At 43.0% G+C, this 16,689-nt stretch overlaps 1 protein-coding gene across 2 annotated transcripts in view; it reads right to left on the bottom strand.

The window, feature by feature from the left end:
- Positions 1 to 1,075: 1,075 nt before the first annotated feature.
- The window catches only part of LOC121571538 (voltage-dependent calcium channel gamma-6 subunit), a 44,091-nt gene continuing 28,477 nt past the window's right edge, over positions 1,076 to 16,689 (bottom strand). Inside the window, exons 1-5 of one of the 2 annotated variants that reach the window (XM_041883056.2) lie at positions 8,673 to 8,971; positions 5,106 to 6,074; positions 4,257 to 4,331; positions 3,242 to 3,379; positions 1,076 to 2,665 (exon numbers count right to left, since the gene is read on the bottom strand). In XM_041883056.2, the coding sequence (XP_041738990.1) occupies positions 2,442 to 2,665; positions 3,242 to 3,379; positions 4,257 to 4,331; positions 5,106 to 5,520 (852 nt within the window). In that variant the 5' untranslated portion in view covers positions 5,521 to 6,074; positions 8,673 to 8,971 and the 3' untranslated portion in view covers positions 1,076 to 2,441. Of the gene's footprint in view, positions 2,666 to 3,241; positions 3,380 to 4,256; positions 4,332 to 5,105; positions 6,075 to 8,672; positions 8,972 to 16,689 lie in introns of those variants that run through there. The other variant, XM_041883057.2, reaches the window with a different exon arrangement.

Raw genomic sequence — 16,689 nt, 5'->3', positions numbered from 1 at the left:
GAAAAGAAAATATATTGAGTTGGGTTGGCATGATAGTGTGAAAAATGTCAACGTGCACCTCGTCCCCAGAAAGCACCCCAAGTGGAAGAGGGACCAGTGGCGTGGATAGGAGACCTGTAAACCCTGCTGGCTCAGTGCTACCATCATAACAAGGTGAGTTATGAGGTGGCCGGGCCTCTTCTTTTTTGGTAACGTCAAGAGAGGCCAGTTCTTCTTATTACCTCTTGATCCTTGCTGACACACACATACACAAAAGGTCGTAACACCCATGATCACCATCACACACACACTCACCCGGACTCAAGCATTTACAGGCTATACACACTTGAAAGCAAATGCATTGTAAACAATCAGACACAATCACTTCACATACCCACACCGACATGCACACACACTTCAACAACAGGAATTCAGAGAAACACTCCCACCTCCGGACCCCCACACACACACTCTTTCAGAAGCGAGCAACGGCTCCATTTGAAAGCGATTAACATCTAAATATACAGCTTGGGCCGAGTGTCAGGTGTCTAGCGATGGTTGGTTCGTGTTTCAGGGCTGCATGCGAAGTGGGCCAGGACAGGAGGGGGGAGAACGGGGGTAGAGGTTAACACAGCATAGACCCCACCACCAATCGTCTGGACCCCGTCCCACAGGAGCAGCCACCAGGCGGGGTGAGACATGAGTGACAGTGTGTGTGGCATTTATAGAGACACATGATAGGCCTACATGAGGACCAGACCAGACTGACTTCGGCAAGCGAGATGGAATAAAAACCTGTTGGAAGGGTGGGCTGAGGTGGTGGTGGGGGAGGTGGGGGGTTTGTTTGAATTGGACGATGTTGGAGATGGGGATCACAGTTTGAATCCAAGGTTTGTGTTTCTTATAACCACTTCAGCAGTATTCGCCACGCTCTAAATTTAGCGGCGGAGGGTGCCAACATGTGGGAGACAGTGGAGACAGAGAAAGCTGGAAAGAGGTCAAGATGGTGACTGAATGTGTGTTTAAGATGATGGAGAGATGAACGATGGAGGAGGGAGGAGTGGAAAAAATACAGAAAAAAAGCACAAGAAAGGGATATGTTGTCTTCACATTTAATAATTAAATCAAGTCTTACATACACAATTATTTCCAATGAAAACCACAGACACAATTCACCTTCCAATACCCATTGAAATACCGATATGCACAGAATACCTCTGACAAGTATCTCTCTTGAAAGAAAAATCTTACAGTATAAACGTGTGACATTTGGGTTACACTCAACACATGAAATGTTTTTACGTTATTAATTTACAACACTGAAGGCTCATATGACTTTGAATAGTGTATTTACAATGCAACCTTATATACCTGGTTAGTAGCTAAATGCTGCAACATTGTAGCACTTTACCTCTTTAATAAGGTTTACGATGAAATTGCCTGTCCTTTCAGGCAGAGATGTTTTTAGGCAGTGCCGCTTTAATAATTTATTGCTATTTCTATAATATAGTCACCCACACACCAAGAGCAGATGGTGTATCTAAAATGTTAAGGGACATTAGACTGCAAAATCAAAATTTGTCAGATGTTTTCAGACCTCGAAAGTAGTCTAATATTTAATATGAGTCCACACATCCCACGCCATCGGTAGGGATGCTACACAAATTCATGAATAACATAAGCACCGCAGATCTGGAATTTACATGGTTCATTACTTTTATGTTGTGGCATATAACTGAATCTACAAAACATGATGGCCTGGGACGTAGACTAATCTTGATATTACCTTTGAGGTCTGAAAACATTTGGATTTTAGAGGCTATTGTCTCTTTGATATATATACATCTGTATATTAAAGGCAGTTGTAAAAACATTGCAATACCATGGGGTTGTGCATGTATTTATTTACTAGAAACTCTATACGTTTCGTACTGTACCTTTGTTCTATGTAATACATCTGAATCCCAATTACTATCCTTAGGATTATACTCTCTAATAAGACTGTCGATCACAATATCATCAAAGTTTGGGCAAAAATAATTAAGAAGTAATGTTCACCAATTCAATACACAACTGCAAACTGTTGTTTTTGTTAAATTCATTTAAAATTATTTTGAATTCAATTGAATTTCACACTTGGAGAGACGTTTGAACATACCGGCATATAACATTTTACACATGCAATGTGAGAAAACATTTGCTGTCAACTAACACCTTTGATTCTCCCAAGAATTAGGCATTGAGTTAATTCTTCACCTTTCATAAGTCAAGAGCAGTATAGTGTCCCTTCAATGACCTACGGATTTATGCAAAATAAGGAGAGAAAAAACATTCAAGACGATGAACAACTTGAACCCCTCTCTACACAACTTCAAATGATTCAATGTAAAATTGCAGGATACTGTCCATTTCTCAACAGTTATAAGACGATACAGATAAAGTGCAATACCTCCTCCTCGCCACTAGCTGTCACTTTCATTTTTGGGGGGAAAACACTTTCGCCAGGGGCTGAATGGTAGTGCAAGCAAGAGAAAGAGGATTCCGCCCAAAATAAGAATGGCCCCTGCACACCCAACACAGGATACTGACCAAGACAACTCGTGATGCAACGGCACCGAGTGGTCACTGGCTAGGAAGGAGAGGACCGATTGGTTGAAAAGAATAAGAGATAGGAGCATCAGGAGGCCTAAGAGAGAGGAGGAAAGAGTGATAGAGAAAGAGAGAGAGAAAGAACAAAAGAGAGCGATAACAGGGGCTTGGTGTGTGTGGAGTTAGTAAATACATCTTACTGGTGGGATGGTGGAGGTGGTATCGATAACTGTGACCTTTTCCTCATCTACTTCCCAGAGCCTCAGAGTATATCAGGACTGGACAGATGCCATGACTAATGCCCTGTATATCTAATTAGTGAGCCCTCCCTTGATACACTTGAATAACGGCTATATGTTTTTGAAAGTGTTGAGTACCGGTAGCTTTTTTTTTGCTGCATGCACAGGTTGACTCCTAACTGACTCCTGACTCTCCGCAACTTTCTCCTCTCTTCTCCTTCTCAAAACCCATTGGATGACAAAGCCAGAGGTCTCTCCCCTCTGACCTTCTCCTCCAATGGGTTTTGAGGAGGAGACGAGGAGAGAGGACGTGAGGAGTACGCATTTGAGATCTTCCCATGGTCTCATTAGACATGTCAAAATAGTAACCTTTTATCATTGTAGTTATACATGTACAGTATGTCACCTTGGCTGTCATATGTCTACTCACTCACCTGACAGAATGAAGCAAACCGATGCAGGCTTGAGGAAGAACGATTCTCCTTTGCTGAGGGCCGTGGTGATGCATATGGCCCCCATTACCATCAGGAAGAGACTGAAGAGGGCCATCATGGCTGCCGCCACATTCAGACCTGGGAAGAGAGAAACGGTTATTGTCTTGATACAGGTACATTCCACTATTCATAGTACACTGGCACCAGGTACATTTACATTTGAGTAATTTAGCAGACCCTCTTATCCAGAGTGACTTGCAACGAGTGCATTCAACTAAGGTAAGTAAAGTAACCACATAAGTGAAACCATCTTCAAAATGGCCAATCTACAAAAAGGTAAGGTCCTGGCATCCATTTATAATTCTAACAGATACTGGTACATCCCCTCACTGACATACTCTAGGGCAGCTTTTCCCAAACTCGGTCCTAGGGACCCCAAGTAGTGCACGTTTTGGTTTTTGCCCTAGCAATACACAGCTGATTCAAATAATCAAAGCTTGATGATGAGTTGATTATTTGAATCAGCTGTGTAGTGCTAGGACAAAAAACAAAATGTGCACCCCTTGGGGTCCCCAGGACCGAGTTTGGGAAATGCTGCCCTAGGGGTTACTGACATGCCTAGAGGATAATAGAAATGTTAAATGTCGCACTCCTGACATGTAGGGCATCATGCCCATTGAAACTAACTAAAAATACAGAAGATAGTTTATTTTGCGCATAATGAATCCAAAGATATAGAATTTGGCCATCTTAAATGTGGTACATGACACCTCTGGTTTACAGCTCAAGAAAAAAACAGGATTTCAGTTTGTCCACATGGACCCATGAAGAAACACTGTCTTACTGACTTCAATGCTATAATGGAAAAGGAGTAGGAGGAATACATTTTAGACACTCTCTGCAGTCAATGGCTGACCCAGTGAAATATAGATGACAGACTCGAGGAAGAAAGAAAGAGTGTGGGTGGGCAAGGTGAGACATGGGTTGAAAGAGGGCATGGGACAAGCTGACTCACTCTTTTCTGTTGTCTTCTGGAAGATGACGGCATTCTCTCCAGTAGTGTAGAACTTGAAGTAGGTGCAGTTAGATTCTTGAGGAGATGGGGGGAGACAAGGAACTTATTTAAAACAGATGGAGGGAGACCTTATCAACTTGCACATCACCATAATTTTATTGAGATTCATACGGCTTGCTGCACACTAATTATTATGCATTCATGCACATCGATGACAATGCCAAGGTTATCTCTTCTATGCAATTAGTGTTATGGCATCTTGTAGTCTGATAAATGTAGATTATCCAACATATAGACTACCATAAAAATATACTGCAGCACTGCCCTCTCTAGTAAGCCATTTTAGTACAGTATTTGGGAGTAATCGGTGTGTGAGTTTAAGGAAAGCATCTATCCCTACAGAATGTAAATGTATATTGCAGTCCATCTGTGACCCAGTCTACACCTGATAGACAGTCTACACCTGCATCCAGTGATTGGATTCTGGACACAAAGATATCTAGCCGTATCTAACGGTGGGGGCTATAGCTAAGTAATCATAATTGTCACTTCTGGCCTTGAGATTTGGGATCCTGAAATGTGGCTAAACTTCCCCTTTAAAATCTGTCATAGAAGGGTCCATAGGATTTCTCAAGAGAGTATTTTGTATAGTTTTGAATGTATGAGTTTGTGTGAATGCTGTTTGGTTTACACAATTTGCTGGTATGCAAAAAATGGGTCTATGTGATTTCTGATAGGTGGTTTTGTACAGATTGGATTGTATGAGTTTGAGTGGATGCCGTTTGGTTTACACAAAATAATGTAGGCCTATTCATGCAGCCCCAGAGCAGTCACCCCCAGAGCACTCACCTCCGGGCAGTTCAGCCGGCCCACAGCTCTCTCGCTCAGGGCTTATGTCAGCCACCCACAGAGTCCGGGTGCATCCTTTCCACAGCCCGTAGTGGGCTGCCAGACACGTCTGGTTGTTGTAGAAGGTCTTTGGCGGGGACAGCTCCACCCAATACTCTGTGCCCAAGCCCAAGACAGTCAACACCACACCCACGATGGCCACGAAGAACGCCAGCTTGATCTTGCCCTCCTGGACCTCGCTCATGCCTCCTGATGTTGACGCTTTTGCCCGGCGCTTAACTCCCATAGCACCAGCCCCAGCCCCTCTGCCACCCATGACACCTGTCAGTCCCAGGGGACCTGCTCCTGGTCCTACTCCCGCCCCTGGTGGAATCGGCCTGCCATCCTCTTCGTGCAGAAAGAAGGTGGACCACATAGCTTTGCAGATGTTTACGATTGAGAAAAAAAATGAGATGAATAATGGATAAAGACAGGGAGAGAGTGTAGGAGACAGGGAATGGGTTTGTATGGTGAGGTGGCAGTGGCGCGATAGAAAGGATGGTGGACAGGGATTGGTGAGGCAAGAGGGATGGAGGGAGGGAAACAGGAAGATGTGGGAGGACAGGAAAATAAGGGAAATGGGAATTAGCAGCACTGATGACTCAGTTCATAAACCAAACATACCAAACCCACCATCAAAAATAATAAGGCATGTTAAGGCTTATCAGTGCAGAAAACATATATATATATATTTGTGTTTTTTTGTGTGTCGGCACAAATCATTAATTGTTAGGTATTAACACCAGACATCGAAAGCTTGATGTAAAAGGTGGTTTGGAAGAAGTATGCAATGATGAGCGGGTCATAATGAAAAATGAGTTAAAAGATAGAATAGATTAGACAAAAATATCAAAAAGAGAGGAAGCTTCCGGGTAGATGTTGGGAAACAGAGATATGGAGGAGAAGCCAGCAGGGAGAAAGCAGCTTATTCTAGAAAAAAAACGAAGAAAAAAACAACAATGAGTTTTAACATCAGTAGAAGAACATCTACTGACTTTAATCCATCACAATGTTAGTACAAACTCAATTTAACAACTGCCATGTCACCTTATAGAGTCTGATCAAATACAACATGGCAAATATCATTTTAATCTTGACGGCTATATGATGGACAATTTAATGCTGCACAGAATCATTTCCAACTGCATGGTTGGATATCAAGTCTGAACCAGCACCAGCACGTCAATGAGTGCTAAATTGACACTTTTTCACCTTTCATAGCAAATATTGTGTGCATCAGTGGCGGTTGGTGCCATTTAAGATGAGGAAGGACGCAGAAATGTTTTATGAGCGTGGTCCTCTGTAGCTCAATTGGTAGAGCATGGCGCTTGTAACGCCAGGGTAGTGGGTTCGATCCCCGGGACCACCCATACGTTTAAAAAAAATCCATTTGGATAAAAGCGTCTGCTAAATGGTATATTATTTCTATTACAGCATATTGGATGACTGTCATTCAAATTCCATTCACCCAGCTCAATGTAACATCGATAGGTTTAGGCTACTAAATGCTACTCATATTTTCCCTATACCCATCATGATGTTGCTACAACCTAGCCTATGAATAAAAGTTTACAACGTAGGTGCACAGGTTGAGAGAATGTTCTGTAATCAAGGTGACAGATAGTGACACATTCAATACCACCTTGCACACTCTTGCCTGCATCTAGCTGATCTAGTATGTAATCATTAGTCCAACAGTTGAAAACAAGAGTTTCTATTGGACAAATATGGGTATGTTTATCCCCGTTTCGTTCTGTTTGCTTCCATTTAAGAAACATTTTTCAACAGAATCGGCCGAATGAATACAACCGATCACACGCCAAACACAGCTCACTTTCATAGCAGCCACATACAAACAGCATGATCACTTTGCTCATTGTAATTCCTTCTCGCATCTACGTGTGCTCCTCCTCTCTCACCTTTTCCCTTCGCTAGCTGACTTCAGTGCACAACACTTTAGCTGTCTTTGACCAGGCGGAAAAAAAACGTTCCAAGCCAACCCTTCATAACATAACCACTAACTGCTACACACAGCCTACATCGTTGTCACTATATTATCTAACATCATAGTCAACATAGCTAATACAACTAACACATTAGTAAACCTGCTACAATCATGCAGTCCAGTGTACAGTCAGCAATCAGTTTAGCAGTTACACCGGCGGGCCCCAGTGGCAATAAATTAATAAAACCAAAGGCTTACCTTTACTTGGAAGAGTTCCAGTGTTGGATAGCTATAGCCAGCTAGCTAACCTAGCACCCCTCTCTGTTTGAGCCAGGTGTTTGAGTAGGCTAAACTATCTAGCTAGCTAAGCTAGCTAAGTAAGTGAAAAAAATACTACGAAATATAGCTAGCTCTCTCTCTCCCTCTCGCTCTTTCTTCATTTTTGAAGATTTTTTTTTGTTAAAAACTGTTTAAATATTGTCTTTCTCTCTCTTTGTGTCAACTTCTCACCACATGTTATGCACTGCAGTGCAAGCTAGCTGTAGCTTATGCTTTCAGTACTAAATTAACTCTCTGATCCTTTGATTGGGTGGACAAAATGTCAGTTCATGCTGCAAGAGCTCTGATAGGTTGGAGGACATCCTCCGGAAGTTGCCATAATTACTGTGTAAGTCTATGGAAGGGGGTGAGAACCATCAGCCTCCTAGGTTTTGTATTGAAGTCAATGTATTCAGAGGAGGAGGAAACTAGCTGTCCTCCGGCTACACTAGGGTGCTACCCTACAGAGTGCTGTTGAGGCTACTGTAGACCTTCATAGCTAAACAGTGTGTTTTAATCAATTATTTGGTGATGTGAATATATTTAGTATAGTTTAATCTAAAAATGACAGCTTTGTTTAATGTTTCACTATTTCTATGAAATTCTCTGAGGAGCCTCCACTGGTATGCACATATTACTTAAGTTATTATCATTAAGTCAGAGTTGTGTTAGTCACTTTTACACATCTTAAAGAACTATGTCTATATTTACTGTAGACTGAAAGATGGACAACAGTAGTAATTATCCTACATATAGCTATCTTGCAAAGAAGTCTAAGCAACTAGTATGCCAACTAAAAATAAGACAATGAAAAGGCTCCATCAAGAATATTTGCACAGCATTACCGTTACCCTCGCATGATATACAAATTGACAGTTTAGCGAGAAGAAGCTCTGAACCATAAATACTAAAATTACAGATGCAAAACAGTCCTCTATGATTCAGTCTTGAATACTTAAAGTACCTCGCAATATTCCATCCAAATCAACTTATTCAATTACAATACCCATTGAAATATACAACAGTGTGATCAGTATGAAATTGAAATACACAAAAACACAAACACGAACGGCAGCAAATGCAGACACCCCAGAGCAACATTCAAGGCCATCATTTGAGCGTAAGCAATTCAATTTATTTTACAATGCTGTAATTCAATATCTACAACGGACACAAATTAATTAATTTGTACTCATTTTGCTTTACTATACACTCAGTCATGGTCACGTTACGAATCATAACAATGATATGAAGAAGTTGCTGACCTGTTTGGTGTGTGTGGTTCAGTTCGGAATGAAATAGGGCGAGGCGAAGAGAATGAGTGAGCGAGAGAGGGGCCGCGGAGAAAGAGAGGAGGGGAGGTAAGGGCAGTGGAAAGAGGGTGGAGGCCAAAGTAGCCTTGTGTTGCAGGGAGTTGGTGAGTGGGTGGGTTTAGTAGCTATGTGGCCACACGCCTATGCCTGTGTGGTGTTTGAAAGTGTATATGTTTGTTTAGACATGCACGTACGGTTGTGCTTGATCTATCTGTCTTTGCTGGGCCCTGTAAAATGTATTTGCGAGAATATGCGTAATGAGTGTGTTGTCTCTATATCACTCTGTGTCTCTGTGTGTGTGTGTGTGTGTGTGTGCGTGGTGTGTGTGTGCATGCGCGTGTGCGTATGTGTGTCTGTGTATGTGTGTGTGAGCATGCACCCGTTAGTGTATGTGTGTGCATGTGTGTGCATGTGTGTTTGTGTGTGTGGGTGCACCTGATAGTGTGTGTGTGTGTGTGTGTGTGTGTGTGTGTGTGTGTGTGTGTGTGTGTGTGTGTGTGTTTCTTCATTCTATTTTTGACAACCACCTGTTAATGACATTAAAAAAAAGAACTAGAGGCACATGACTGCGTACGAGGTTATGTCAGGAAAGGGGGTGGAGGTAGATTCCTGCGGCTTCTGCTAGTATTTTTTGATTAAAGAATTGTGGCTGCAACACTTCAAATAAGAAACTCTGCATATAGCCTTGGTGTGACGTAGGCTGAGTAAGATCGAGTAACGGCAAGGGGCAAACGCATACTCTGCCTCTGCTGACACCTTCAAACCCACAGTTTATCCATGTCAATCTGGGTTTGTGTAGGAGACAGTATTATCTGATTACAGCTAAGCAACTGGACTTGCAGGATCTATTCACAGGGTCTATAACACAACGGTAATGTACCCTTGAGCAAGATCCAACCTGTGTCGTTTGAGTTAATGCAAAGTCTATTTTAAAGCCGCTATAAAAAGCGGCTATGCAAAAGTAAGTGTGACTTCTGTACATTGCCCTAAATAAAGGTGTCTTCTTGGCAGAAGGAAGGTGAAATGTAGACATTTTAGAAATGTACTTGATGTCTTCCATTCTAAAGGCGATATTATTACAATTGTTGCTGGGGAGACTTATTAATGAATGATTTATAAAAACTCAAAATCAAGTTGAATCAAAAGTAAATGTCACTTTCTCTTGTATCGGAAAGTAAAAAAAAAAAATGGATCATGCATGCAAATATTTTATACGTCCGCTGCCCAATGCAGAACCTTATACAGTGAGTGCATGGGGATGGCTGTTAGTGCCACTACTGTATGTCCAGCACATACCGTTCAGATCGTATGTCCAGAAGCACATACTGTACAGTACACAACATAGGTATAAGGACCTCAACACCATACCACAACTCTCTATCAGGGGGAAAGATATATGTAGTGAGGTCGTAGAGGGACTCCAGGGATCACCGTCTCCAAACCTTGCTAAACTGAAAGACAGGAGGAGGGTAATCAGTTATAGCCAGGATAAACAGTCATCCTGAATTGATTTATTGACTTGTTTCATGTATTTATTGTACTAGTTTTGCATAAAAAATGATACATACTGTATGAACAAATAATTATTTGTAACAAAAATACATGTACTGCTGGTATGTATATTTGGGCCCACATAATAACATATTAGACTATAAGAATGCAACACAGGGGTAAGTGTGACCTCTCTGGTCTGAACAGTGCTTCAACAGGGTTGGTAATTATGCGACTGGAAACATTAATTCACACAGGGAATTATTCTCCTGTCAGTGACAGAATGCTGCAGTCAGATGTGCTCAGCATTGTGATAAGTAATGAGAGAGACCGGGCCATGTTCGAATGCTCAGCATTGTGATAAGTAATGAGAGAGACCGGGCCATGTTCGAATACAGAAATGCATCCTTCCTTCCTTGTTTCCTTGAATATCTTTGAAATGCATCCTTTATTCCTTGCGTCTTTAAGGTAAGCACAAATGTATAAGTGATTGGATAGGTGTAAGAAATGTTACCACCCCATTACGTTCAGCAATCCAACTAATTGAAATCTCTGATTACTTCAAGGAAAGTAGGAAGGAAAGATGCATTTCTGAAGTATTAGAAAAGGGTCCTGGACTGCGACTTACTAAGAAACTGTAGTAGCAAATTATCTCCATAAGATGGCACTACCAGTCAGAGCTTTGTGGGGCGGCGGTGCTGACAAAATGAGCCCCGCTAATTTAAAAGGCATGCATGGCGAGGTTTAACTGTAATGCGTGAAAGGATTAGACCAGCGCGAGGGGATCTATTAGGGACAAAGTTGGGGTTGGGTTGCGTTGTACTGTTGGGGTCTATGGATAATACATTACTGTATCAAAAAATACTTCAAAGTTGATGAAGAGCTGCAACATGTTGGATGGTCTGGTGTGCCATCTAAGGCTTGGAGTGGTACTTAATGCCTTATTTGGCATGTATGGCATTGCATGGAGTTCATTCTGACACGGGGACCTGACCCAGAAAAATTTAGGTTTTGTTAAAGGTTAGCTACAGTATAGCTAGAATGATTGTATATATATATATTTTTTGTATATGGTTTGGTATAAAGGTTTAGTAGGGTATATTCCATTGTGGTGCTCTATGTGCTGTCAGTATGGCAGTGCATCCACTCCTCCCTGACTGCATTATAGCCAGTGGTAATACTGCGCATCCTTCTCTCTCTGATTAAATGAAGGTCCTGGCTGACGCAGAGAGAGATAAGGGGATTGCCACAGGAGGAGCGCCTGCCAGTTCTGTGCACTGCGAAGAAAAACGATTACTCATCAACCTCCTTGTCTCTCTCTCTCAATCCTTCTATCACTCACTTAGTGACAAACAAATTCAATGTAACATACATCTACGAACACGCATGCACACCCTAGTCTCAGACCCTTTCTCTGTTGATTTACTCTATCAACAATTATATTTCACACACTCTATCCTCTCTCTCACTCATAATATTTCCCCTTCTCATATTTCTCTAAACTAATTTGCTCTCCAATATCTCCCGACAACATTATCATTGTGAAGAGACTGACTGTGTGAAAGAGAAATTACTGTTACTGGAGTTATACCTAGTATTGATGTGCACTCAGTATAACGTTTCAACAGCAGCATATCAATGAGTAACCAAAATCAAATCAAATGTATTTATAAAGCCCTTTTTACATCAGCAGATGTCACAAAGTGCTTATACTGAAACCCAGCCTAAAACCACAAACAGCAAGCAATGCAGATGTAGAAGCACGGTGGCTAGGAAAAACTCACTAGAAAGGAACCTAGGAAGAAACCTAGAGAGGAGCCAGGCTCTGAGGGGTGGCCAGTCCTCTTCTGGCTGTGCCGGGTGGAGATTATAAGAGTTCATGGCCATTAAGGCCAGATTGTTCTTCAAGATGTTCAAACGTTCATAGATGACCAGCAGGGTCAAATAATAATCACAGTGGATGTAGAGGGTGCAACAGGTCAGCACCTCAGGAGTAAATGTCAGTTGGCTTTTCATAGCCGAGCATTCAGAGGTCGAGACAGCAGTTGCGGTAGAGAGGGAGAGAGAGAGGGAGGGAGGTAGAGCAATAGAGGGTCGAAAACAGAAGATCCGGGACAAGGTAGCACATCTGGTGAACAGGCCAGGACTCCATAGCCACAGGCAAAACAGCAGAAACTGGATCAGCAGCACGACCAGATGGACTGGGGACAGGGACAGCCAGGAGTCATCAGGCCAGGTAATCCTGAGGCATGGTCCTAGGGCTCAGGTCCTCAGGGGAGGGAAGAGATAGATGGGAGAATTAGAGGGAGCATACTTAAGTTCACACAGGACACCAGATAAGAAATGAGAATTACACCAGATAGGACAGAGTGACCCTAGCCCCCCGGCACATTGACTATTGCAGCATAGATACTGGAGGCTGAGACGGGGGGGGGTTGGGGGACACTGTGGCCCTGTCCAACGATACCCCCGAACAGGGCCAACCAGGCAGGATATAACTCCACCCACTTTGCCAAAGCACAGCCCCCACACCACTAGAGGGATATCAACAGACCACCAATTTACTACCCTGAGACAAGGCTGAGTATAGCCCACGAAGATCTCCTCCACCGCAAATGCCCTAGGGGGTGCAAAACCGGACAGGAAGATAATGTCAGTGACTCAACCCATTCAACTCGAGTACAGCGAAAAAAGCCTGGCATGACGTGACGCACCCCTCCTAGGGACGGCATGGGAGAGCACTAGTAAGCCAGTGACTCAGCCCCCGTAATAGGGTCAGAGAATTCCAGTGGAGAGTGGGGAGCCGGCCAGGCAGAGACAGCCAGGGAAGTTCGTCGCTCCAGTGCCTTGCCGTTCACCTTCGTACCCCTACACCAGACTACACTCAATCATAGGACCAACTGAAGAGATGAGTCTTCAGTAAAGACTTAAAGATCGAGACCGAGTCTGCGTCTCTCACATGGATTGGCAGACCATTCCATAAAAATGTAGCTCTATAGGAGAAAGCCCTGCCTCCAGCTGTTTGCTTAGAAACTCTAGGGACAATAAGGAGGCCTGCATCTTGTGACCGTAGCTTACGTGTAGGTATGTACGGCAGGACCAAATCGGAGAGATAGATAGGAGCAAGTCCATGTAATGCTTTGTAGGTTAGCAGTAAAACCTTGAAATCAGCCCTAGCCTTAACAGGAAACCACTGGAGTGATATGATCGAATTTGTTGGTTCTAGTCAAAATTCTAGCAGCCGTATTTAGCACTAACTGAAGTTTATTCATTGATTTATCCAGGTAGCCGGAGAGTAGAGTATTGCAGTAGTCTAATCTAGAAGTGACAAAAGCATGGATTAGCTTTTCTTCATCATTGTTGGACAAAAAGTTGCTGATTTTTGCAATGTTACGAAGATGGAAAAAGCTGCCTTTGAAATATTCTTGATTTGTTTGTTAAAAGAGAGATCAGGGTCCAGAGTAACGCCGAGGTCCTTCACCGTTTTATTTGAGACGACTGTAGAGCCGTCAAGATTCATTGTCAGATCAAATAGCAGATTTCTTTGTTTCTTGGGACCTAGAACTAGCCTCTCTGTTTTGTCCGAGTTTAAAAGTAAAACATTTGTCGTCATCCACTTCCTTATATCTGAAACATAGGCTTCCTGGGCATGCTTCACCATGTTTAATCAAAATGTACAGCTGTGTGTTATCCACATAGCAGTGAAAGTTGATATTGTGTTTCCAAATCACATCACCAAGAGGTAGAATATATAGTGAAAACAATAGTGGTCCTAAAACGGAACCTTGAGGAACACAAAGACTTACCATTGAGTTGTCAGAGGACAAACAATCCACAGAGACAAACTAATATATTTCCGATAGATAAGATCTAAACCAGGTAATAACTTTTCTGTGTAAACCAGGGATCATCAACTAGATTCAGCCGCGGGACGATTTTTTCTGGAGCGGATGGTCGAGGGGCCGGAACATAATTACAAAAAATGTGTAGACAGCAAATTCACAGCAAGAAGCCCAAACAGATATAATGTTTGACTAAAACATAATCATTTCAAACCTTGCTTATATTTGTATACGATCACGTGTCTCTCTATTATGGGTGTGAGTACTTGGGAACAGATTTCTTAAATTAAAATAACTTGGAGCTGATTTCCTGGTGTTTTTACAACGAAAATTCCACACAAACAAATAATATCTATATATATTTTTTGCTCAGAAAAGTTGGGAGGACAAATAAAACCACCCGCGGGCCACCAGTTGGGGAACCTTGGTATAGACCAATTAGGGTTTCCAATCTCTCCAAAATAATGTGGTGATCGATGGTGTCAAAAGTGGCACTAATGTCTAGGAGCAGGAGAACAGATGCAGAGCCTTGGTCTGACGCCATTAAAAAGGTCATTTACCACTGTCACGAGTGCAGTCTCAGTACTATGATGTGGTCTAAAACCAGACTGGAGTGTTTCGTATACATTATTTGTCTTCAGGATGGCAGTGAGTTGCTGCGCAACAGCTTTTTAAAAATGTTGTAGAGGAATGGGAGATTCGATATAGGCCGATCGTTTTTTACATTTTCCGGGTCAAGGTTTGACTTTTTCAGGGGAGGCTTTATTACTGCCCTTTTAGTGAGTTTGGTACACATCCGGAGGATAGGGAGCAATTTATTATGTTCAACATACGAGGCCAAGCACAGGAAGTAGCTCTTTCATTAGTTTAGTTCAGGGTTCGTACAGACAATAGCAAGTGAAATTCAAGGACTTTCAAGTACTTTTTTAGGCACTAATATTTATTTTCAAGGACCATCAATTTGTAATAGTTCCTATTATGCAATTGTTTCTAGTCGCCACCAGATGGCGATATATCGCCACAACCTCATATTTTTTCAACTAACTTACTATCTAGCTAGCTAATGGCATTTATAATCAACTTCTTCAATCAGATGGTTAACTAACTAGCGAATATATTCATTTTCCCCTCGCATCTAAAGCTGCCTGATAAAGCTAGCCAGTTGATAATAAAGCTAGGATGAATGTCTGAGGCCAGCTAGCTAACGCAATAGCGGCTGTCAATGCAATGGCTGGTCTGGAGTTCGTCTGAAATGTACCATAATACACTACATGACCAAAAGTATGTGGACACCTGCTCGTCTATAATCTCATTCCAAAATCATGGGCATTAATATGGAGTGGGTCCCCCCTTTGCTGCTATGACAGCCTCTACTCTTCTTGGAAGGCTTTACACTAGATGTTGGAACATTGCTGCAGGGACTTGCTTCCATTCAGCCACAAGAGCATTAGTGAGGTCGGGCATGGAGGTTGGGTGATTAGGCCTGGCTCGCAGTCGGCGTTCCAATTCATCCCAAAGGTGTTCGGTGGGGTTGAGGTCAGGGCTCTGTGCAGGCCAGTCAAGTTCTTCCACACCGATTTCGGCAAAACATTTCTGTATGGACTGTCACGGTTTCGGCCGAGACTGCTCCTCCTCCTGGTTCGGGCAGGCTTCGGCGTTCGCCGTCCCCGGAGTACTAGCTGCCACCGTTGTATGTTTCGTGGTGTGATTGCTTTGGTCTGTCTTGTACACCTGTGTCTGTTTGTGTTCTGATTACGTGTCCTATAAGTTCCCTGTTTTGTATTGGTTAGATTGTGTGTTGTTGTCTGCCTGTCGTTCGGAGCTGCGTGTTTGCGCTCTGTTTGTTTTGTTTAGTGTTTACGCATGGTTTACGTAATTCACTCGCCTCTGTTTGTTTTCGAGGCCGTGTATTGTATTTTGCACTTTTGACTAGTAAAGTCTGTTGGACGAAGCCTCTGTGTCCTGCGCCTGACTCCTCCACCACATCCACATCGGTTCCTCTGACATGGACCTCACTTTGTGCACTGGGGCATTGTCATGCTGAAACAGGAAAGGGCCTTCCCCAAACTGTTGCCACAAAGTTGGAAGCACAGAATCGTGTAGAATGTAATTGTATGCTGTAGCGTTAAGATTTCCCTTCACTGCAACTAAGGGGCCTAGCCCAAACCATGGAAAACAGCCCCAGACCATGATTCCTCCTCCAGCAAACTTTATAGTTGGCACTATGCATTGCGGCAGGTAGCGTTCTCCTGGCATCCGCAAAACCCAGATGTGTATGTCGGACTGCCAGATGGTGAAGCGTGATTCATCACTCCAGAGAACACATTTCCATTGCTCCAGAGTCCAATGACGGCGAGACATACACCACTCCAGCGGCGCTTGGCATTGCGCATGGTGATCTTAGGCTTGTGTGCGGCTACTCGGCCATGGAAACCCATTTCATGAAGATTAGGTACATGGGTCTCAGCCGGTTGCATCATATCCTCTTTCACACCAACAAGCCAATCTGCTGAGTGACAGGTTCCCACCTGTGATGGGGCCATCCATGGTCATCCTAATTTAGCCTCAGTGTAGGTACATGGGTCTCAGCCATGATTCCTCCTCTTGTGCTGATTTTGCTTCCAGAGGCAGTTTGG

Source organism: Coregonus clupeaformis, chromosome 8 (genome assembly GCF_020615455.1).
Source record: "Coregonus clupeaformis isolate EN_2021a chromosome 8, ASM2061545v1, whole genome shotgun sequence".
NCBI lineage: Eukaryota > Metazoa > Chordata > Actinopteri > Salmoniformes > Salmonidae > Coregonus > Coregonus clupeaformis.
Note: the sequence above shows the minus strand (reverse complement) of the source record. Positions and strands in the feature narration are given on the sequence as shown.